A 25,743-nucleotide genomic window follows, 5' to 3' on the forward strand; every position below is an offset into this window, starting at 1 on the left:
ACATTACACATCCCTAAATGTTTTAAATGTTGTATCAACATGTTATATTGAATTAAAAACAACTATTGTGAGATTTATATCCACTTGTCATGTTTGTATTACACAGAAGAGACACGCCCTCCTGTTAAAAAAGTAACAAAGTGAAGTTTACTCTGAGTACATTTTAAATGAGTTACTTTTTACTTGAGTAGATTTTTAGACTAGTAATTTTACTTGTCCTTAAGTAAAAATTCATTAAAGTAAGAGTACTTTTACTTGAGTACAATATTTTAGTACTCTTTCCACCTCTGGTTAAGACATATGTTAATATATTATATTATATATTGTCAAAGCTTATGTTCATTTGAGAATGATGTCGTGTTTTTGTCTGTATACAAATGCTGAATAAAAGTAAAAGGTAACAGCTAATTTATTTGTATTATTATTAGGGTGAGATTTCATAGACTTTTGCAGGGTTCAGAGGTTCGCAGGTACAGCCTTTCAATGTTGGTGTTCCTGGCAGTTTTTCTGACATTTGTATTATTCATATCGATATCGGAATTATATCGTATCGACCGAAATTAGGAGTTATATCGAGATATAAATTTTAGCCATATCGTCCAGCCCTAGGCCTGGCATTGTTTTGCTGAAATAACTATAGACTTCCAGGGAAAAGACACCTCCCTAATGGCAGCTTATGTCTTCATAAATCCTAGTATATACAGTGTATCACAAAAGTGAGTACACCGCTCACATTTCTGCAGATATTTAAGTATATCTTTTCATGGGACAACACTGACAAAATGACACTTTGACACAATGAAAAGTAGTCTGTGTGCAGCTTATATAACAGTGTAAATTTATTCTTCCCTCAAAATAACTCAATATACAGCCATTAATGTCTAAACCACCGGCAACAAAAGTGAGTACACCCCTAAGAGACTACACCCCTAAATGTCCAAATTGAGCACTGCTTGTCATTTTCCCTCCAAAATGTCATGTGATTTGTTAGTGTTACTAGGTCTCAGGTGTGCATAGGGAGCAGGTGTGTTCAATTTAGTAGTACAGCTCTCACACTCTCTCATACTGGTCATTGAAAGTTCCAACATGGCACCTCATGGCAAAGAACTCTCTGAGGATCCTAAAAGACGAATTGTCGCGCTACATGAAGATGGCCAAGGCTACAAGAAGATTGCCAACACCCTGAAACTGGGCTGCAGCACAGTGGTTAAGATCATCCAGCGTTTTAAAAGAGCAGGGTCCACTCAGAACAGACCTCGAGTTGGTCGTCCAAAGAAGCTGAGTGCACGTGCTCAGCGTCACATCCAACTGCTGTCTTTGAAAGATAGGCGCAGGAGTGCTGTCAGCATTGCTGCAGAGATTGAAAAGGTGGGGGGTCAGCCTGTCAGTGCTCAGACCATACGCCGCACACTACATCAAATTGGTTTGCATGGCTGTCACCCCAGAAGGAAGCCTCTTCTGAAGTCTCTACACAAGAAAGCCCGCAAACAGTTTGCTGAAGACATGTCAACAAAGGACATGGATTACTGGAACCATGTCCTATGGTCTGATGAGACCAAGATTAATTTGTTTGGTTCAGATGGTCTCAAGCATGTGTGGCGGCAATCAGGTGAGGAGTACAAAGATAAGTGTGTCATGCCTACAGTCAAGCATGGTGGTGGGAATGCCATGGTCTGGGGCTGCATGAGTGCAGCAGGTGTTGGGGAGTTACATTTTATTGAGGGACACATGAACTCCAATATGTACTGTGAAATACTGAAGCAGAGCATGATCCCCTCCCTCCGGAAACTGGGTCGCAGGGCAGTGTTCCAGCATGATAATGACCCCAAACACACCTCTAAGACGACCACTGCTTTATTGAAGAGGCTGAGGGTAAAGGTGATGGACTGGCCAAGCATGTCTCCAAACCTAAACCCAATAGAACATCTTTGGGGCATCCTCAAGCGGAAGGTGGAGGAGCACAAAGTCTCGAATATCCGCCAGCTCCGTGATGTCGTCATGGAGGAGTGGAAAAGCATTCCAGTGGCAACCTGTGAAGCTCTGGTAAACTCCATGCCCAGGAGAGTTAAGGCAGTTCTGGGAAATAATGATGGCCACACAAAATATTGACACTTCAGGAACTTTCACTAAAGGGTGTACTCACTTTTGTTGCCGGTGGTTTAGACATTAATGGCTGTATATTGAGTTATTTTGAGGGAAGAATAAATTTACACTGTTATATAAGCTGCACACAGACTACTTTTCATTGTGTCAAAGTGTCATTTTGTCAGTGTTGTCCCATGAAAAGATATACTTAAATATCTGCAGAAATGTGAGGGGTGTACTCACTTTTGTGATACACTGTATATATTGGTGTCATTGGCACCTTCACAAATATGCAGACCACCCATGCCGTGAGCATTGGTGCACACACATCCATGACAGATGTTGGATTTTGCCTTTTGTGATAACAGTATAAGTGAACCTTTTTTGTCTTTGGCATGGTGAACTTAATGTCCATATTTCCTGAAACAAGCTAAAACGTGAGCGTAGCTACCAGTCTTTTGTTCCATTTAAGATGAGCCCGGGCCTGGAGAACGCAATAGTGTTAATTCATAGAATTAATGTTTGGCTTTGTAGTATCTTTACATACAAGTCAAGTCAAATTTATTTGTATAGAGCTTTCTACAATAGACATTGTATCAAAGCAACTTTACAGAATCCAGGACGACAGACCAAAAACCCCTGTTAAGCAAGTCGAGGGCGACAGTGGCAAGGAAAAACTCTCTTAAAATTACAGGAAGAAACCTTGAGAGGAACCAGACATAGTAGAGTATCAGGTCACATTTTTTGGTGCAGCAGTGGACTGTATTAAGTGACAGCGGTTTTCCAAAGTTCTCCTGAGCACATGTGTCTATATTTGTCACAGTAGCAAGAAGGTTTCTCATGCAGTGCTGTCTGAGAACTTGGAGGTCACTCACGATCAACAGTGGTTTCTGGCCTTACCCTAAAAAGACTATGATTTCTTTAAAATCCCTGAATCTTTTCACAATATTATGTACTGTGAATAGTGAGCCACAATTCATCTTCCAAAGAATGATCCTTTATTAGGTCCTTCTTTTATATTCGATCATGATACCCTCACCTGTTACCAATTCACCTGCTATACAAAGAATGTTTCAAAAATGATAAACATTTCACACATATCTTTCCACTGTCCCAACTATTTATGAGTGTTTGCAGGTATCAAAATCGAAATTTGTTTATATTTGAAAAATACAATTAAGTTACTCAGCCGGCACGGTGGCTCGATGGGTAGCACTGTCGTCTCACAGCAAGAAGGTCCTGGGTTCGGTCCTTTCTGTGCGGAGTTTGCATGTTCTCCCAGTGTCTGTGTGGGTTTCCTCCGGGAGCTCAGGTTTCCTCTCACAGTCCAAAAACATGCAGTCAGGAGACACTGAATGGCCCTGTAGGTGAATGGGTATGTGTATGTGTGTCTGCCCTGCGATGGACTGGTGCCCCATCCAGGGTGTTACTGTGTGCCTTGCACCCATTGAAAAGCTGGGATAGGCTCCAGCACCCCTGTGCGACCCTAATTGGATAAGCGGTTAAGAAAGTGAGTGAGTGAGTTACTCAGCCAAAATATTTTTAAGTCTTTTTTATTTTTAGTCAGTTAAATAAAGGTTTAATTGAAATCACTTAATCACCCATTCTTGTTTTTAATTGCATTTTACTAAATGTCCCAACTTTTCCAGAATTGGGGTTTGTATACATGTAGTTATTGTTAAAATTTAGATTTTAAACGTATTCCTGTTTATCTGTTTTATCTAGCTGAATAAATCAGTAATAACGGCCATTGCTTTGGGAGATGAGAGCATGAGGAACCACAGTCTTGTGAAAGTCTGGTGTGGAACTGCCCCTCTTACGGTAATGTCACTTTACATATTTACTTTTCATGATTTATTCACTATTTTCTTCAGTTTAGTAATTATTCAGTTATTTACTTTACCTGCTTCTCATCTAGGCCCAGTTCTTATGACAGTTCTGATTTAAACACTTAATTTAACTTATTAGTACATAAGCAGGTATGTTCAGTGGGTTAGAAAAAGTCTAACTAAGCTATACTTCATTATGTTTTAAGACTGACTGCTGTTTTTTAAAGATACTTCATCAGGCAGTAGATCAGAAGATCTATACCCAAAATCCTTCGTATATTTACTTTTCTCTGTGAATAATTCTCCTAGTGTGGCTAACAAGGTGAAATATAGACTCATATTGATTGAGTTTATGAAAGTGTAGAATAGAGATTTATTTTAAATACAGCGAGGATTAGTAGAAAGGACAGCTTTGTCTGAATTGTTGCCGTAGCGATTATTTTTAGAGAGGCGTTTAAGAATCAGACTGTAGAAAGTAATAAGATTTCTCTCGAGGTAAAGCTCTGTCAATCATAACACCTCTTGTTATCCAATTTAAAAAAAATGTTATTACCCTTCTGTGAGTCACTCTGACTGGCACTTTATAATACACCATAAATATACTGATTTTAGCTCCAACCCAGCAATTATTTTAGTCTGCCAAACCAAAATCTTATACATATGAAAGTGTGATTTTTGCTTTTCTGCTTATTTATGGTTTTATAAGCATTTAAACTAAAAGCTTCTAGAGCAACTACCAGTTACACCCTGCAGAGAAGCAATAATAAAAAAAAGGAAAAGTTAAAACCGAGCAGTTATATAAAAAGAAACCAACAGTTACACGGAATATAATAAGTAATTGACTGCTAAAAACAAGCACTTTGTCTCTGGTCAGACAAGTACCCCAAAGTGGTGGGAGCATCATAATAGGGGGATGCTTCCTCTCTTCAAACTTTCTTTCCAAACAGTGTATCAGGTCATGGTATAAGCGACTTTAATTTTTTTTTGCCAAGAATCTAAATATTAAGGTTTTAACTTGACACTGACACCAAAATACAGCCAAAGTAATGTTAAAATTAAAAATAAATAAATAAATAAATAAAAAGCTTGCAATCATGTTGAACATTTATAAAGGATTTTAAAATTGCAAACCTTATAATTAAATATTTTTGCAAAATAAAAAAATAAAGCTTTAGATGCCAACAATGACAAATTACTCATGTTACTCAGTTGTATTTACACCGGTCAACCATAACATTTAAACCACCTCCTTGTTTCTACACTCACTGTTCATTTTATCAGCTCCACTTACCATATAGAAGCACTTAGTAGTTCTACAATTACTGACTGTTGTCTATCTGTTTTTCTGCATGCTTTGTTAGCCCCCTTTCATGCTGTTCTTCAATGGTCAGGACCACTACAGAGCAGGTAGTATTTGGGTGTTGGATCATTCTCAGCACTGCAGTGACACTGACATGGTGGTGGTGTGTTAGTGTGTGTTGTGCTGGTATGAGAGGATCAGACACAGCAGCGCTGCTGGAGTTTTTAAACACCTCGCTGTCACTGCTGGACTGAGAATAGTCCACCAATCAAAAAAATCCAGCCAACAGCGCCCCGTGGGCAGCATCTTGTGACCACTGATGAAGGTCCAGAAGCAAACAGCAGCAATAGATGAGTTATCGTCTCTGACTTTACATCTACACGGTGCACCAACTAGGTAGGAGTGTCTAATAGAGTGGACAATGAGTGGACACAGAATTTAAAAACTCCAGCAGCGCAGCTGTGTCTAATCCACTAATACCAGCACAACACACACTAACACACCACCACCATGTTAGTGTCACTGTAGTGCTGAGAATCATCCACCACCACCTAGAGCAAGCTGTAACCTAGTGGTTAAGGTACTGGACTAGTAATCAGAAGGTCACTGGTTCAAGCCCCACAGCTGCCAGATTGCTGCTGTTGGGCCCTTGAGCAAGGCCCTTAACCCTCAATTGCTCAGACTGTATAATGTAACTGTAATGTAAGTCGCTTTGGATAAAGGCGTCTGCTAAATGCCGAAAATGTAAATGTAAATAATATTTGCTCTGTGGGGGTCGTGCCCATTAAATAACAGGGTGAAAGCAGGCTAAAATGGTATGCAGAGAAACAGATGGACTACAGTCAGTAATTGTAGACCTTCAAAGTGCTTCTATATGGTAAGTGGAGCTGATAAAATGGACAGTGAGTGTATAAACAAGGAGGTGGTTTTAATGTTATGGCTGATTAGTGTATTTCTTGCATAAAAAAAATATTTTAGTTCTATCAGGGTTTCAGCAGGTATATATTCTTGAACTGGTGTGTACTTAAACTAGAGTAATGTAATGTTTACTATGGAAGCACTTCTCTAAGTCGCTCTGGATAAGAGTGTCTGCTTAATGCTGAAAATGTAAATGTAAACATTTTTGCTGTTTTTCTTTTTTTTCTATCTGGTAGTTTCCATTCCCTAATAAGATTAAAGATCAGTATTGTTACTTTATCTTTATTTAGCAGTAAAAGAATCAGCTCACATTAATTAGTATGGCTGCAACAAGGGGTGATTTATCACTTCAAAAGTGGTCACATAACTAAAGTTGCTTTTTTATCCTGCATGATATAAACATTGTGCCATCATTTTTCTTTTTTCTGATATTCTTAAATGTGACGTTCCCCTTTGTGTGTGAATTTTCTGTGCTGAAGGCTACACTGCTTTGAAAAACATCTATTCATGACAGGGTAGAGTAGGAAGTCTAGTAATAGTGTTATTTGAGAATTGATGCAGTCGTTTGACGTGAAATTAGTCTATTAATGCTTCACAATCACTTCGTCTCTTTCTTGCTGTTTTTTCTACAGCCAGTAAATGTGACGGCAAATATTTCCGAGAACTGCTCATCTCTGCTGCATTGTGAGACTGGAGACTTAAAAACTCAGGTTAATCCAGAGAGATGTACGTGCACTGTGTGAGCTGAATAGATACTGTGCATTTACAGCTTCATTTATTTCATTCAATTTCATATTCGGTTCTGTGATTAGAGTATCAATTAACAAATGGACATGTTATTAATTCTGTATGATGGGATGATAAGCTTGTCTTTTTATAAATACATATTTGCCATTAGTTGTACTCTTCTAATGGCTAGGTTTCATTTTTGGAAGCATTTATCAATATTACCCTACATCTCATCATCTGAATCCATAATAGATTTAATAATCCGTAATAGATCTTTCTTTAATTTGATTATTCCAGTGCTGCTGCTGCAGTGTTAGCTATGCATTTGTATTTATTGACAGTAATTCAGTTTGCTAAGCTGTGTGTCTGACTTTTTTCTTTGTTAGGTTGGCATTTGTTTGCCAATACGGACTTGTCTGATTTATCTGTGGGTCTGATTCTGCTGGCAACCTCTCTAGTGGTGCTGTGCTCATGTCTGATTCTAATCGTCAAGGTCCTCAACTCAGTGCTCAAAGGTCAAGTGGCAAGGATCATTCAGATGGTCATTAACACAGGTAAGACTCTTAGGGCTTGATATAAAAAGAATCATTTGCTTTCTGAACCTATAAAAACACTTATTTAAATAATAGTCATTTGTTGGTTAACAACATTTAGAACATTGTTGAACAAAAAAGAACATTTGAACTTTTGCCCACAACTTTGGCAAATGTTAATCAATTTTCAAAAATCTTTCACTGCTGCAGTGAAACTTGACTTCCTAGTGTTGACTAATAGCTCTGAGGATTTTCCTCTTGGCTGAGCACCAGTTCTTGAACTTCTGCTATGCTGTCAAAGATATGTCAGCAAAAACTTTGTCCTTAGGGGTAAAAACTATTTTATCTTGTTTTACAAAATTTTTGTTTTTTTGTCATCCAATTGTGAATGACTGTGAAAGACATAGTATACATATACTGTATATATACGTATATATAGATAGATAGATAGATAGATAGATAGATAGATAGATAGATAGATAGATATAGATATAGATATATATCAGTTTTTATTTTATATATATATCGAGTTTACATATGTATATCAGTTTACATATGTATATCAGTTGGAATGAAAACATATATATATAATAAAACTCGATATTTATTTTATATGGAATGAAACCAGGGCCGGCACTAGGCAAAGGGGTTTGTGTACCTTTGGTCATTAGTTTTTTACTTCAAATCCCTAAATTGAAAAGATTTCAGTTTTCAGTTTAGTTTCAAATAACAAACACAAATTGAAAAACGGCTTGTATATTGCTCAAGTTTCATTTTATATATATATATTACTTTTCATTTTATATATATCAAGTTCCTTTTTATATATATCAGTTTTCATTCCATATATATCTAGTTTCATTTTATATATATATTGAGTTTCATTTTATATATATCAGTTTTCATTTCATATATATCAAGTTTCATATATATACAGTGTATCACAAAAGTGAGTACACCCCTCACATTTCTGCAGATATTTAAGTATATCTTTTCATGGGACAACACTGACAAAATGACACTTTGACACAATGAAAAGTAGTCTGTGTGCAGCTTATATAACAGTGTAAATTTATTCTTCCCTCAAAATAACTCAATATACAGCCATTAATGTCTAAACCACCGGCAACAAAAGTGAGTACACCCCTAAGAGACTACACCCCAAGGCTACAAGAAGATTGCCAACACCCTGAAACTGAGAATAAATTTACACTGTTATATAAGCTGCACACAGACTACTTTTCATTGTGTCAAAGTGTCATTTTGTCAGTGTTGTCCCATGAAAAGATATACTTAAATATCTGCAGAAATGTGAGGGGTGTACTCACTTTTGTGATACACTGTATATATATATATATATATATATATATATATATATATATATATATATATATATATATATATATATATACTGGTGCTGGTCCTAAAATTATGGAATCAAAAAAGGGTCATAAAGATTTTGAGTTTGTAAAACAAAAGTCACAAATGTACTGAAACTTGTAAATGCATTTAAACAACTACATGCACGAAAAATCCAAATCCACAAATGAACTGGAATGTGCAAACATGAAACAGAAATTAATATTAATAATAATTCAAATGTACAAATGTGAAAAAATATTTTAAATATATATAAATATATATTTTTCAATTTGTAAAAAATATTAGCATTTGTAAATCCGATCTTGTGAATGTGTGGAGTTAAAATCCTCTCATTCACCTTCTCTGCTGCAGTTGCGAAACTCTTGCTGCAGTTGCGAATTTTGACCCTGTTTTGACGCCTAATTGATGGACCAATAGGAAAGCTTTAAGCTGGACCAATCAGATTGCGAGGTTTGTTTAACTAATCAGAACACTGATTTGTTGCTGTCACTCAATTTCGGCACGCTGTTGGAACACGCCTCCCAATCTCAGTCATCTACCCAAAGCTAGCACAGGAGTCAAACTGACAATATAAATAAAAGCACTACACAGAGCCTGCCTGTTATATTTTTAAAACGAACTTTCTGCAAAAGAAACATGAGCTAGCATTGTTCCTTACCTGACTCTCCATTGTACCTCTGGCTGGAAGCTCCATGACTGAGATTGGGAGGCGTGTTCCAACAGCGTGCCGAAATTGAGTGACAGCAACAAATCAGTGTTCTGATTAGTTAAACAAACCTCGCAATCTGATTGGTCCAGCTTAAAGCTTTCCTATTGGTCCATCAATTAGGCGTCAAAACAGGGTCAAAATTCGCAACTGCAGCAAGAGTTTCGCAACTGCAGCAGAGAAGGTGAATGAGAGGATTTTAACTCCACACATTCACAAGATCGGATTTACAAATGCTAATATTTTTTACAAATTGAAAAATATATATTTATATATATTTAAAATATTTTTTCACATTTGTACATTTGAATTATTATTAATATTAATTTCTGTTTCATGTTTGCACATTCCAGTTCATTTGTGGATTTGGATTTTTCGTGCATGTAGTTGTTTAAATGCATTTACAAGTTTCAGTACATTTGTGACTTTTGTTTTACAAACTCAAAATCTTTATGACCCTTTTTTGATTCCATATAAGATTAGAATATCATGAAAAAGTTGATTTATTTCAGTAATTCCATTCAAAAAGTGAAACTTGTATATTATATTCATTCATTACACACAGACTGATATATTTCAAATGTTTATTTATTTTAATGTTGATGATTATAACTGACAACTAATGAAAACCCCAAATTCAGTATCTCAGAATCACCATTAGAATATTGTGACAAGGTACAATATTGAAGACACCTGGTGCCACACTCTAATCAGCTAATTAACTCAAAACACCTGCAAAGGCCTTTAAATGGTCTCTCAGTCTAGTTCTGTAGGCTCCACAATCATGGGGAAGACTACTGACTTGACAGTTGTCCAAAAGACGACCATTGACACCTTGCACAAGGAGGGCGAGACACAAAAGGTCATTGCTAAAGAGGCTCACAGAGCTCTGTGTCCAAGCACATTAATAGAGAGGTGAAGGGAAAGAAAAGATGTGGTAGAAAAAAGTGTACAAGTAATAGGGATAACCGCACCCTGGAGAGGATTGTGAAACAAAACCCATTCAAAAATGTGGGGGAGATTCACAAAGAGTGGACTGCAGCTGGAGTCAGTGCTTCAAGAACCACCACGCACAGACGTATGCAAGACATGGGTTTCAGCTGTCGCATTCCTTGTGTCAAGCCACTCTTGAACAAGAGACAGCATCAGAAGCGTCTCGCCTGGGCTAAAGACAAAAAGGACTGCTGAGTGGTCCAAAGTTATGTTCTCTGATGAAAGTAAATGTTGCATTACCTTTGGAAATCAAGGTCCCAGAGTCTGGAGGAAGAGAGGAGAGGCACAGAATCCACGTTGCTTGAGGTCCAGTGTAAAGTTTCCACAGTCAGTGATGGTTTGGAGTGCCATGTCATCTGCTGGTGTCGGTCCACTGTGTTTTCTGAGGTCCAAGGTCAACGCAGCCGTCTACCAGGAAGTTTTAGAGCACTTCATGCTTCCTGCTGCTGACCAACTTTATGGAGATGCAGATTTCATTTTCCAACAGGATTTGGCACCTGCACACAGTGCCAAAGCTACCAGTACCTGGTTTAAGGACCATGGTATCCCTGTTCTTAATTGGCCAGCAAACTCGCCTGACCTTAACCCCATAGAAAATCTATGAGGTATTGTGAAGATGAAGATGCGATACACCAGACCCAACAATTCAGAAGAGCTAAAGGCCACTATCAGAGCAACCTGGGCTCTCATAACACCTGAGCAGTGCCACAGACTCCATGCCACGCCGCATTGCTGCAGTAATCCAGGCAAAAGGAGCCCCAACTAAGTATTGAGTGCTGTACATGCTCATACTTTTCATGTTCATACTTTTCAGTTGGCCAACATCTCTAAAAATCCTTTTTTTGTATTGGTCTTAAGTAATATTCTAATTTTCTGAAATACTGAATTTGGGGTTTTCATTAGTTGTCAGTTATGATCATCAACATTAAAAGAAATAAACATTTGAAATATATCAGTCTGTGTGTAATGAATGAATATAATATACAAGTTTCACTGTTTGAATGGATTTACTGAAATAAATCAACTTTTTCATGATATTCTAATTTTAGGACCAGCACCAGTATACATTCATACACTGTATGTATATATATATATATGTATGTATATTTATATATATATATATATATATATATATATATATATATATATATATATATATATATATATATATATATATATATATATAATTTCCATTCCATATATATCAGTTTTTATTATATATATACAGTATATACGTATATACAGTATATATATATATATATATACAGTACAGGCCAAAAGTTTGGACACACCTTCTCATTCCTGTGGTTTTTCTTAATTTTTTTTTAATTTTCTACATTGTAGATTAATACTAAAGACATCCAAACTATGAAGGAACACATATGGAATTATGTAGTAAACAAAAAAGTGTTAAACAAACCAGAATATGTTTTATATTTTAGATTCTTCAAAGTAGCCATCTTTTGCTTTAATGACAGATTTGCACACTCTTTGAAATTTTCTCAACCAGCTTTATTAGGTTTCCACCTGGAATGCTTTTCAATGAATGTTTGTGCCTTGTCTAGAGTGAATTTTTGGAATTTGTTGCTTTTTTAATGTGTTTGAGACCATCAGTTGGGTTGTGCAGAGGTAGAGTTGGTAAAATATAAAACATATTCTGGTTTGTTCAACACTTTTTGGTTCACTACATAATTCTTCATAGTTTGGATGTCTTCAGTATTAATCTACAATGTAGAAAATAAAAATAATCAAGAAAAAACATTGAAGAGAAGGTGTGTCCAAACTTTTGACTGGTGTGTCCAAACTTTTGGCCTGTACTGTATATATATACAGTGTATCACAAAAGTAAGTACACCCCTCACATTTCGTCAAATATTTCATTATATCTTTTCATGGGACAACACTATAGAAATAAAACTTGGATATAACTTAGAGTAGTCAGTGTACAACTTGTATAGCAGTGTAGATTTACTGTCTTCTGAAAATAACTCAACACACAGCCATTAATGTCTAAATAGCTGGCAACATAAGTGAGTACACCCCACAGTGAACATGTCCAAATTGCCCAAATGTGTCGTTGTCCCTCCCTGGTGTCATGTGTCAAGGTCCCAGGTGTAAATGGGGAGCAGAGCTGTTAAATTTGGTGTTTTGGGTACAATTCTCTCATACTGGCCACTGGATATTCAACATGGCACCTCATGGCAAAGAACTCTCTGAGGATGTGAGAAATAGAATTGTTGCTCTCCACAAAGATGGCCTGGGCTATAAGAAAATTGCTATCACCCTGAAACTGAGCTACAGCATGGTGGCCAAGGTCATACAGCGGTTTTCCAGGACAGGTTCCACTCGGAACAGGCTTCGCCAGGGTCGACCAAAGAAGTCGAGTCCACGTGTTCGGCGTCATATCCAGAGGTTGGCTTTAAAAAATAGACACATGAGTGCTGCCAGCATTGCTGCAGAGGTTGAAGACGTGGGAGGTCAGCCTGTCAGTGCTCAGACCATACGCCGCACACTGCATCAACTCGGTCTGCATGGTCGTCATCCCAGAAGGAAGCTGACGCACAAGAAAGCCAGCAAACAGTTTGCTGAAGACAAGCAGTCCAAGAACATGGATTACTGGAATGCCCTGTGGTCTGACGAGACCAAGATAAACTTGTTTGGCTCAGATGGTGTCCAGCATGTGTTGCGGCGCCCTGGTGAGAAGTACCAAGACAACTGTATCTTGCCTACAGTCAAGCATGGTGGTGGTAGCATCATGGTCTTGGGCTGCATGAGTGTTGCTGGCACTGGGGAGCTGCAGTTCATTGAGGGAAACATGAATTCCAACATGCACTGTGACATTCTGAAACAGAGCATGATCCCCTCCCTTCAAAAACTGGGCCTCATGGCAGTTTTCCAACAGGATAACGACCCCAAACACAACCTCCAAGATGACAACTGCCTTGCTGAGGAAGCTGAAGGTAAAGGTGATGGACTAAACCCAATTGAGCACCTGTGGCGCATCCTCAAGTGGAAGGTGGAGGAGTTCAAGGTGTCTAACATCCACCAGCTCCGTGATGTCATCATGGAGGAGTGGAAGAGGATTCCAGTAGCAACCTGTGCAGCTCTGGTGAGTTCCATGCCCAGGAGGGTTAAGGCAGTGCTGGATAATAATGGTGGTCACACAAAATATTGACACTTTGGGCACAATTTGGACATGTTCACTGTGGGGTGTACTCACTTATGTTGCCAGTCATTTAGACATTAATGGCTGTGTGTTGAGTTATTTTCAGAAGACAGTAAATCTACACTGCTATACAAGCTGTACACTGACTACTCTAAGTTATATCCAAGTTTTATTTCTATAGTGTTGTCCCATGAAAAGATATAATAAAATATTTGCAGAAATGTGAGGGGTGTACTCACTTTTGTGATACACTGTATATACAGGGGTTGGACAAAATAACTGAAACACCTGTCATTTTAGTGTGGGAGGTTTCATGGCTAAATTGGACCAGTCTGGTGGCCAATCTTCATTAATTGCACATTGCACCAGTAAGAGCAGAGTGTGAAGGTTCAATTAGCAGGGTAAGAGCACAGTTTTGCTCAAAATATTGCAATGCACACAACATTATGGGTGACATACCAGAGTTCAAAAGAGGACAATTTGTTGGTGCACGTCTTGCTGGCGCATCTGTGACCAAGACAGCAAGTATTTGTGATGTATCAAGAGCCACGGTATCCAGGGTAATGTCAGCATACCACCAAGAAGGACAAACCACATCCAACAGGATTAACTGTGGACGCAAGAGGAAGCTGTCTGAAAGGGATGTTCGGGTGCTAACCCGGATTGTATCCAAAAAACATAAAACCACGGCTGCCCAAATCACGGCAGAATTAAATGTGCACCTCAACTCTCCTGTTTCCACCAGAACTGTCCGTCGGGAGCTCCACAGGGTCAATATACACGGCCGGGCTGCTATAGCCAAACCTTCGGTCACTCGTGCCAATGCCAAACGTCGGTTTCAATGGTGCAAGGAGCGCAAATCTTGGGCTGTGGACAATGTGAAACATGTATTGTTCTCTGATGAGTCCACCTTTACTGTTTTCCCCACATCCGGGAGAGTTACGGTGTGGAGAAGCCCCAAAGAAGCGTACCACCCAGACTGTTGCATGCCCAGAGTGAAGCATGGGGGTGGATCAGTGATGGTTTGGGCTGCCATATCATGGCATTCCCTTGGCCCAATACTTGTGCTAGATGGGCGCGTCACTGCCAAGGACTACCGAACCATTCTGGAGGACCATGTGCATCCAATGGCGGTGCCGTGTATCAGGATGACAATGCACCAATACACACAGCAACACTGGTGAAAGATTGGTTTGATGAACATGAAAGTGAAGTTGAACATCTCCCATGGCCTGCACAGTCACCAGATCTAAATATTATTGAGCCACTTTGGGGTGTTTTGGAGAAGCGAGTCAGGAAACGTTTTCCTCCACCAGCATCACGTAGTGACCTGGCCACTATCCTGCAAGAAGAATGGCTTAAAATCCCTCTGACCACTGTGCAGGACTTGTATATGTCATTTCCAAGACGAATTGACGCTGTATTGGCCGCAAAAGGAGGCCCTACACCATACTAATACATTATTGTGGTCTAAAACCAGGTGTTTCAGTTATTTTGTCCAACCCCTGTATATACAGTGGGGGAAATAAGTATTTGATCCCCTGCTGATTTTGTAAGTTTACCCCCTTACAAAGACTTGAATAGTCTATAATTTTTATGGAAGGTTTATTTTAACAGAGAGAGACAGAATATCAACAAAAAATCCAGAAAAAAACATTAAATAAAAGTTATAAATTAATTTGTATTTAATTAAGGGAAATAAGTATTTGATCCCCTACCAACCAGCAAGAATTCTGACCCCCACAGACCGGTTATGTGCCCATGAGGCACACAAATTAGTCCTGTCCCTGTATAAAAGACTCCTGTCACAGAATCAGTTTCTTCCGTTCAAATCTCTCGACCACCATGGGCAAGACCAAAGAGCTATCAAAGGACGTCAGGGACAAGATTGTAGACCTGCACAAGGCTGGAATGGGCTACAAGACCATCAGCAAGAAGCTTGGTGAGAAAGAGATCACTGTTGGTGCGATAATTCGAAAATGGAAGAAATACAAGATCACAGTCAATCACCCTCACTCTGGAGCTCCATGCAAGATCTCGCCTTGTGGGGTAAGAATGATTCTGAGAAAGGTGAGGTCAGTCCAGAATTACACGGGAGGAGCTTGTCAATGATCTCAAGGGAGCTGGGAGCACAGTCACCAAGAAAACCATAAGTTACACACTTCGCCGTAATGGATTGAGATCCTGCAGTGCCCGCAAAGTCCCTTTGCTCAAGAAGGCTCATGTACAGGCCCGTCTGAAGTTTGCCAATGAACACCTGAATGATTCAGAGAAAGCTTGGGAGAATGTGATATGGTCAGATGAGACCAAAATTGAGCTCTTTGGCATCAACTCCACTCGCCGTGTTTGGAGGCAAAGAAATGCCCGGTGGGGATGGTGTTCTTGGGGTCATATCCAGCATTTCTCTGCTCCCAGCTCCCTTGAGATCATTGACAAGCTCCTCCCATGTAATTCTGGACTGACCTCACCTTTCTCAGAATCATTCTTACCCCACCAGGTGAGATCTTGCATGGAGCTCCAGAGTGAGGGCGATTGACTGTGATCTTGTATTTCTTCCATTTTCGAATTATCGCACCAACAGTGGTCTCTTTCTCACCAAGCTTCTTGCTGATGGTCTTGTAGCCCATTCCAGCCTTGTGCAGGTCTACAATCTTGTCCCTGACGTCCTTTGATAGCTCTTTGGTCTTGCCCATGGTGGTCGAGAGATTTGAACGGAAGAAACTGATTCTGTGACAGGAGTCTTTTATACAGGGACAGGACTAATTTGTGTGCCTCATGGGCACATAACCGGTCTGTGGGGGTCAGAATTCTTGCTGGTTGGTAGGGGATCAAATACTTATTTCCCTTAATTAAATACAAATTAATTTATAACTTTTATTTAATGTTTTTTTTCTGGATTTTTTGTTGATATTCTGTCTCTCTGTTAAAAACCTTCCATAAAAATTATAGACTGTTCAAGTCTTTGTAAGGGGGTAAACTTACAAAATCAGCAGGGGATCAAATACTTATTTATATATATATATATCGAGTTATATTCCATATATATCAGTGTTTGCTATATATTTCCTGTTTGGCTTGCCATAATATATATATGTTATAAGTTAAGTTTGTTCTTTTCAATATATGTCATCAAAAACATCAGTTAATAAAAGTCAAATAGTGTCACCCTGCTTCAGTGGCAGTTGGGGTTTTCTTCTTGATTTTCCATGCACTTTTTTTGGATGAAGGTCACCTAGCCCTATTTACAGTCAAGTCAGAAAGTCTGCACACTCCTTTCACCTTCTCCATGTTTTATTACTGCACATTACAGACTCATTCTATAATAGATTGAGTTCTTTTTTTGCCTCAAACATCTACACACAATCACCAATAATTACAAAGTAAAAACTGAAAATATGCTATTTTATTTTACTGACAAAAATGGTTTATTTAGGGGTTACATATCTGTACACACCCTTATAGCCTAATACTTGGTTGATGCACCTTTGGCAGCAATTACAGCTTCAAGTCGTCTTGAGAAAGAAGCTACGAGCTTGGCACACTTGTTTCTGGACATATTTGCCCATTCCTCTTGGCATTTCCTTGCAAGCTTTATCAGGTTGAATGGGGAGCGTCGGTACACAGCCATTTTCAGCTCCTTTCACAGATGTTCAATTGGATTTAGGGCTGGGCTCTGGCTGGGCCATTCACCCTTTAGGCAAACTCCAAGCGGGCTGTCATGTGCCTTTTACTAAGGCGTGGCTTCCGTCTGGCCACTCTACCATAAAGGCGTGATTTGTGGAGTGCTGCCTAGATGTTTGATCTTCTCCACAAGGATAAGCTGGAGCTCTGTCATAGTGACCCTCGGGTTCCTGCTCACCTCCCTGGCCAAGGCCCGTCTTCCCCGATAGCTCAGTATGGCCGGGCGGCCAGGTCTAGGAAGATTTTTGATGGTTCCAAACTTCTTCCATTTACGAATGATGGAAAGTGGCCACTGTGCTGTTTGGGACCTGTAAAATTGCAGCAATTGACACAATTCTGTTTCTGAGGTCTGCAGATAATTCCTTTGACCCCATGGCTTGGAGTTGTCAACTGTGGGACCTTATATAGGCAGGTGTTGGCAATCCTTAATCATGTCTAATCAATTGAATTTACCACAGGTGGACTCCAATTAAATTGTAGAAACACCTGGAGCAGTATCAGTGAAAACAAAATGCACCTCAGCTCACTTTTGGGTGTCATATCAAAGGGTGTGCACACTTGTGTACATATGATATTTTACTTTTTGATTTTTAATAAATTAGCACAAATGTTTGCTTTCACTTTGTCATTGTGGGCTATTTTGTGTAGAATTTTGTGACAAAAAAAATAAACTCAATCTATTACAGAATGAGTCTGTAATGCTGTCTGTAAGGGTGTGCAGACTTTCCGGCTTGACTGTATATGCTATCAGCTATAGTCTATTGTATTTGCAAATAAAACACAGAAATAAAAACAAATAAATAAAAACATAAATAAATAAAATAATTAATCACATTACTATATTAATATTCTGATTTAATGCATATTTATTTTACCCAGCATACATTTTAGAAAATACACAAAAATCATGGAGAAATTTCAATTCGTAAAAGTTGTTTTGTTGGAAAGATTTTTGAGTTTTAACTATTTAGTTTCAGGAAAGGAACAGTTGCAATAATATTGAAATCTCTTTCTTTTACAAGTGTATTGAAACATTCAATTTTAAGTGTACATTTGCATGTCAGTATGTAGGTACTTATGTCTATATATTTATTTTTTTGGGCAGATTTCCCGTACCCATTTGGCTGGCTGGCAGGATACGTGGCCATGGTTGTTGGGGCAGGGATGACTTTCTTGGTGCAAAGTAGTTCAGTGTTCACCTCTGCCATGACCCCACTCATTGGTGAGTGTCAGAACTTTTACATAGGACTTTTAGTGTTAATATGTATAGTGTCATGTAGGGATTTCTTGATCCACTACTGAAAAGCATAGGGTGATAGTTAATTTCTTTATAATTTTTACCAATACTGTTGTATTTTTATACATATTGTTTTCATATAAACCTAATTCACTTCCAAAGCTGAGATGTTATCCAGCTATTTTTACTAATAATGTTAGCATAAACTCAAAGGGGAACAATCAAGGCCCTGTACCACCCAGAGAGCACTGAAGATATTCTAAAAATAGTATTTTAAAAATGAGCAGTTCTAATTTTATTTCATCTACTCATAATTTATTTAAACAAATACACATCTAAGCCAAAAAAACCTTTCATACCTGCCTATTAAATTAGTGTTAAAATATAAAGGGTTACATTAAAAGGGTCCCTTTGTCTTCCTATCAGAATTTTGCCACTGCTGCTGTTGCTGGAATGAATGTTGGTGATTGGTAGTCTATTACCATGCAAATGTGCAATTTCTGCTATTATGTACAATTCTGTGGAATTTATATACAATAATTAACCTTACCATATGAAGAACTCACTGCTTGATAGTCCACACAATAGGCAATTTACCAACTTTAATTAACTTTAAAGTGAAATTAACCCTGTAACCTAATCAGCATGATAAGACACCATACAGAATCACAGAACCCATTCAAACCTTAAGCAGAAATGGGCACAAATTCCACCTGCAAAACTGCAACAATTAGCAACATCAGTTTCTATGAGGAGGGATGTGAAATCATTCCTCTGTCCCATTTTTTTTTTAATGTGTTGCAGGCATCAAAGTAGGGCTGTGCGATATGACTAAAAAACTCATATCTCGATATACTTTTGAGAAGTGGCAGTATACGATATGATATAATGTAAACTTCAAGTACAATGGCAGGCCACTGCCTGTATTTTAGCTTATATTGTTATTATAAGTTAAGAAATAGAGTGAGCAAAACATATGAATCTTTTGTTTTCATTGCAAAATAAAAGTGCACGGTAAACAGCAGCACTGCGACCCAGATCAGCCACACAGCAGCATAAAATCATAACCGCAGCTTACCTGAGCCTCTCTTTTTCACACTGAGACCAAATCTACAGTATATCCGTGTGTTGTTCCATTAGGGATATAATCCATTTGTTTTTCTTCTTGGAGGCCATCTTGTATGTTTCCAGAATATATAAATCCATTTCCAACTGTGTTTGTCTACATAACTAATGAAAACCGTTTTAGATCATTTATTCTCTCGGCTTTCCTGGTAAAAAGCTCACTCACTCACTGTCTTAACCGGGTGTTGCTGGAGCCTATCCCAGCTTTTCAATGGGCACAAGGCACACAGTAACACCCTGGACGGGGTGCCAGTCCATCGCAGGCGGTAAAAAGCTGAAACTGGTAATTAGTTCACTAAACTGTCACTTATGCATCTACAACCAATAAAGAAAGAGATTGAAATTCCGCCCAAAATCTGATTGGTTTATACAGCTGTTTATCAAGGCCTGGACCATGACTGAATCTCTTTAACAAGTAAACTGATTTATGGAGTTGTTTACACATGACACCATAAAGAAATAGAGTGAGCATAACGAATAAATCTTTACCATAGATAAGAGCACAGCTCCCTGATTCGATTCCAATGAATAATTTGTTTGAAAAGAGTCGATTCTGACTTGTTTTAGTGATTCAGTTTGCATGTGTGTGCGTGCAAAGACAGCTGCTTTTGTGCTCTGTTTTAAATGTTTTCAAATGGTAACCTGTGTAACCTATAGGCATACTTGATATATCGAATATGGTCATTTTCAACATCGTGTGAAAAGTAATATCGAATATAACGATATTTGCGATATACCGCGCAGCCTTACATCAAAGTCTGATTTTGTCAGTAAACACAGTGGAAATTCAGTAGACCCTTGACATACGAATTTAATTGGTTCCGAAGGGCTGCTCTTAAGTCAAAATGTTTGTTAGTTAAACCTATTTTTCCCATAAGAAATCATGTAACTAGAATTAATCCGTGCCAGACCTCCCAAACCTCCCCCTTACCTAACCCTTCTAATGTCTTAAATGGTCTTTTTTTGTTATAAAAAAGTATTATAAAAGTATTTATAAATAAAAGTATATTTTCCCTTAAATCTTAAATTATAGAATAGACATTCCTGTAATAAACAATAATAAACAACAATACACAGTAGTACTGTACTGTACATAAAACACACATCACATTTCAGTACAGTACGTGTGCTGTACCATACACCATAATACATTTCCTTCTTTTTATATAAAATGTATCTACCAGAAACAACAATAACTCTCATATTTCTCTATTATTTCCTTCTTTATTTCAATAGTGTTGTATTTTGTAGGTGTAATTACACGAAAGAAAGAATACTTTAATCAGTCGACTTCCTTCTTCTCTCTCACTCACTGTCCCTTCTGTCTGATACACAGTGACAGCTACTGGCAGGAGTAATTATACAACAACAAATAGTAATAGATTTTTTTCATTTTCTTACCACTATGCTTTCTCTGCACATTCTTTGGGGCCATTTTGATACTGAATTTTTCAAAATATAAAGAAAACACCGTCCACTGTCCGAATGTTTGCTCACTGTATATACACTGATCAGCCATAACCTTTAAACCACCTCCTGGTTTCTACACACACTGTCCATTTTATCAGCTCCACTTACCATATAGAAGCACTTTGTAGCTCTACAATTACTGACTGTAGTCCATCTGTATATCTGCATACTTTTTAGCTTACTTTCACCCTGTTCTTCAATGGTCAGGACCTCCACAGGACCACCACAGAGCAGGTATTATGTAGGTGGTGGATGATTCTCAGCCCTGCAGCGACACTGACATGGTGGTGGTGTGTTAGTGTGTGTTGTGCTGGTATGAGTGGATCAGACACAGCAGCGCTGCTCAAGTTTTTAAAAACCGTGTCCACTTACTGTCCACTCTATTAGACACTCCTACCTAGTTGGTCCACCTTGTAGATGTAAAGTCAGAGATGATCGCTCATCTATTGCTGGTGTTTGAGTTCTAGTCATCTAGTCATCTAGTCATTAGTGGTCACGGGGCGCTGTTGGCTGGATGTTTTTGGTTGGTGGACTATTCTCAGTCCACCAGTGACAGTGAGGTGTTTAAAAACTCCATCAGCATTGCTGTGTCTTATCCACTTATACCTGCACAACACACACTAACACACCACCACCATGTGAGTGTCACTGCAGTGCTGAGAATGATCCACCACCCAAATAATACCTACTCTGTAGTGGTCCTGGGAGAGTCCTGACCATTGAAGAACAGCATGAAAGGGGACTAACAAAGCATGTAGAGAAACAGATGGACTACAGTTAGTTACATGTGTATATACAGTATATATATATATATATATATATATATATATATATATATATATATATATATATATATATAGAGAGAGAGAGAGAGAGAGAGAGAGAGACGGTCGGAGTCAACTCTTTCGTGGCGTCACATGTTTCGTTCGCGTGCGAATTTCAGTTTGTAATCCGAAATTTGTTCATACGTTAAGTTGAAAAAGATCGCTCGTAACCCAAAATGTTTGTATGGTAAACCGTTCATAACTCAAGAGTCTACTGTATTTTCTCTGCATCAAGAAAATTAACAAATCACAGATTCTTGTTATAATTACATTTTACAAAACCTCCCAACTTTACAGAAATGCAGTTTGTACGTAGAACTGAACTCTTGTAAGTACAAACATATTTAAACCTTGTCTAAGTCCAAAGAATAAAACTCTACTACAAATATTTCCCTGAAGCAGAGCAAAAGTTAAATATTTGATGACAATTTGATGAAAAAGCACAAATAAATAAACAGATCCATCACCTCAGTTAAACTTTAATTAAATGTTAACAAGATGATTTGCTGTGCTAGAACACTTGAACCCATCGACCTGCACTTCACAGCTTTGGATAAAATTATTGCAGAATGACTGGCACTGTGCCAGGCTCTGTTACAATAAGAGTAAAGAGAATGTTCTTGCCATTTGTTTTTTAATAAGGCTGCTAAATGGTTGCTGAGTGTGATTTAGATCAGTAAATTAGAAGCAATCTGAATGTTTTTAAGTGTAAGTGTTTTGCATTAAAAAAAGGACAGTTTATGAATAAGGCACTTTACATGCCAATTATTTTCTAAAACAGTTCTATGTCAAACTACATTATGTACCTTTTATTCTTTGACTATAGTTACTGAATAATGCCAACTACTAGGTAAATACGTTATATAAAGACAATAAATCATTAAAGATAATTACCAAATAAAAATCCAGTGTTATTAGAGGGTTAAAAATGCAACCATTTAAACTCCTCTTGGATGGGACAGCTGGGATATGCAAAGAAAGAATTTAATTGTACTGTATGTCTGTATATATATATATATATTTATATATATACAGTGCCTTGCAAAAGTATTCAGCCCCCTTGAACTTTTCAACCTTTTGCCACATTTCAGGCTTCAAACATAACGATATGAAATTGTAATTTTTTGTGAAGAATCAACAACAAGTGGGACACAATCGTGAAGTGGAACGAAATTTATTGGATATTTTACACTTTTTTTAGAAATAAAAAACTGAAAAGTGGGGCGTGCAATATTATTCAGCCCCCTTGCGTTAATACTTTGTAGCGCCACCTTTTGCTGCGATTACAGCTGCAAGTCGCTTGGGGTATGTCTCAGTTTTGCACATCGAGAGACAGAAATTTTTGCCCATTCTTTCTTGCAAAACAGCTCGAGCTCAGTGAGGTTGGATGGAGAGCGTTTGTGAACAGCAGTTTTCAGCTCTTTCCACAGATTCTCGATGGGATTCAGGTCTGGACTTTGACTTGGCCATTCTAACACCTGGATACGTTTATTTGTGAACCATTCCATTGTAGATTTTGCTTTATGTTTTGGATCATTGTCTTGTTGGAAGATAAATCTCCGTCCCAGTCTCAGGTCTTTTGCAGACTGCAACAGGTTTTCTTCCAGAATGGTCCTGTATTTGGCTCCATCCATCTTCCCATCAATTTTAACCATCTTCCCTGTCCCTGCTGAAGAAAAGCAGGCCCAAACCATGATGCTGCCACCACCATGTTTGACAGTGGGGATGGTGTGTTCAGGGTGATGAGCTGTGTTGCTTTTACGCCAAACATAACGTTTTGCATTGTGGCCAAAAAGTTCGATTTTGGTTTCATCTGACCAGAGCACCTTCTTCCACATGTTTGGTGTGTCTCCCAGGTGACTTTTTATAGATATCTTTGAGAAATGGCTTTCTTCTTGCCACTCTTCCATAAAGGCCAGATTTGTGCAGTGTACGACTGATTGTGTCCTATGGACAGAGTCTCCCACCTCAGCTGTAGATCTCTGCAGTTCATTCAGAGTGATCATGGGCCTCTTGGCTGCATCTCTGATCAGTCTTCTCCTTGTTTGAGCTGAAAGTTTAGAGGGACGGCCGGGTCTTGGTAGATTTGCAGTGGTCTGATACTCCTTCCATTTCAATATGATCGCTTGCACAGTGCTCCTTGAGATGTTTAAAGCTTGGGAAATCTTTTTGTATCCAAATCCGGCTTTAAACTTCTCCACAACAGTATCTCGGACCTGCCTGGTGTGTTCCTTGGTCTTCATGATGCTCTCTGCGCTTTAAACAGAACTCTGAGACTGTCACAGAGCAGGTGCATTTATACGGAGACTTGATTACACACAGGTGGATTCTATTTATCACCATCAGTCATTTAGGTCAACATTGGATCATTCAGAGATCCTCACTGAACTTCTGGAGTGAGTTTGCTGCACTGAAAGTAAAGGGGCTGAATAATATTGCACGCCCCACTTTTTAGTTTTTTATTTCTAAAAAAAGTTTAAAATATCCAATAAATTTCGTTCCACTTCACGATTGTGTCCCACTTGTTGTTGATTCTTCACAAAAAATTACAATTTCATATCGTTATGTTTGAAGCCTGAAATGTGGCAAAAGGTTGAAAAGTTCAAGGGGGCTGAATACTTTTGCAAGGCACTGTATATATATATATATATACGTATATATATATATATATATATATATATATATATATATATATATATATATATATACATACACTGGTGCTGGTCATAAAATTAGAATATCATGAAAAAGTTGATTTATTTCAGTAATTCCATTCAAAAAGTGAAACTTGTATATTATATTAATTCATTACACACAGACTGATATAGAGGCTGGCTGTTCACAGATCTCTGTGTCCAAGCACATTAATAGAGAGGCAAAGGGAAGGAAAAGATGTGGTAGAAAAAAGTGTACAAGCAATAGGGATAACCGCACCCTGGAGAGGATTGTGAAACTGCAGCTGGAGTCAGTGGACTGCAGCTGGAGTCAGTGCTTCAAGAACCACCACGCACAGACGTATGCAAGACATGGGTTTCAGCTGTCGCATTCCTTGTGTCAAGCCACTCTTGAACAAGAGACAGCATCAGAAGCGTCTCGCCTGGGCTAAAGACAAAAAGGACTGCTGAGTGGTCCAAAGTTATGTTCTCTGATGAAAGTAATTTTTGCATTACCTTTGGAAATCAAGGTCCCAGAGTCTGGAGGAAGAGAGGAGAGGCACAGAATCCACGTTGCTTGAGGTCCAGTGTAAAGTTTCCACAGTCAGTGATGGTTTGGAGTGCCATGTCATCTGCTGGTGTTTTCTGAGGTCCAAGGTCAACGCAGCCGTCTACCAGGAAGTTTAAGAGCACTTCATGCTTCCTGCTGCTGACCAACTTTATGGAGATGCAGATTTCATTTTCCAGCAGGACTTGGCACCTGCACACAGTGCCAAAGCTACCAGTACCTGGTTTAAGGACCATGGTATCCCTGTTCTTAATTGGCCAGCAAACTCGCCTGACCTTAACCCCATAGAAAATCTATGGGGTATTGTGAAGAGGAAGATGCGATACGCCAGACCCAACAATTCAGAAGAGCTGAAGGCCACTATCAGAGCAACCTGGGCTCTCATAACACCTGAGCAGTGCCACAGACTGATCGACTCCATGCCATGCCGCATTGCTGCAGTAATCCAGGCAAAAGGAGCCCCAACTAAGTATTGAGTGCTGTACATGCTCATACTTTTCATGTTCATACTTTTCAGTTGACCAACATTTCTAAAAATCCTT

General features: G+C 38.5%; 1 protein-coding gene across 1 annotated transcript in view; it reads left to right on the forward strand.

Moving 5' to 3' along the window:
- slc34a1a (solute carrier family 34 member 1a) overlaps positions 1–25,743 on the forward strand; it is a 53,271-nt gene that overhangs the window by 20,724 nt on the left and 6,804 nt on the right. Inside the window, exons 7-10 of the mRNA XM_063000765.1 lie at positions 3,811–3,906; positions 6,765–6,858; positions 7,248–7,415; positions 18,429–18,545. Of these exons, the coding sequence (XP_062856835.1) occupies positions 3,811–3,906; positions 6,765–6,858; positions 7,248–7,415; positions 18,429–18,545 (475 nt within the window). The remainder of the gene's footprint in view (positions 1–3,810; positions 3,907–6,764; positions 6,859–7,247; positions 7,416–18,428; positions 18,546–25,743) is intronic.

Source organism: Trichomycterus rosablanca, chromosome 1 (genome assembly GCF_030014385.1).
Source record: "Trichomycterus rosablanca isolate fTriRos1 chromosome 1, fTriRos1.hap1, whole genome shotgun sequence".
Classification (NCBI taxonomy): Eukaryota; Metazoa; Chordata; class Actinopteri; order Siluriformes; family Trichomycteridae; genus Trichomycterus; species Trichomycterus rosablanca.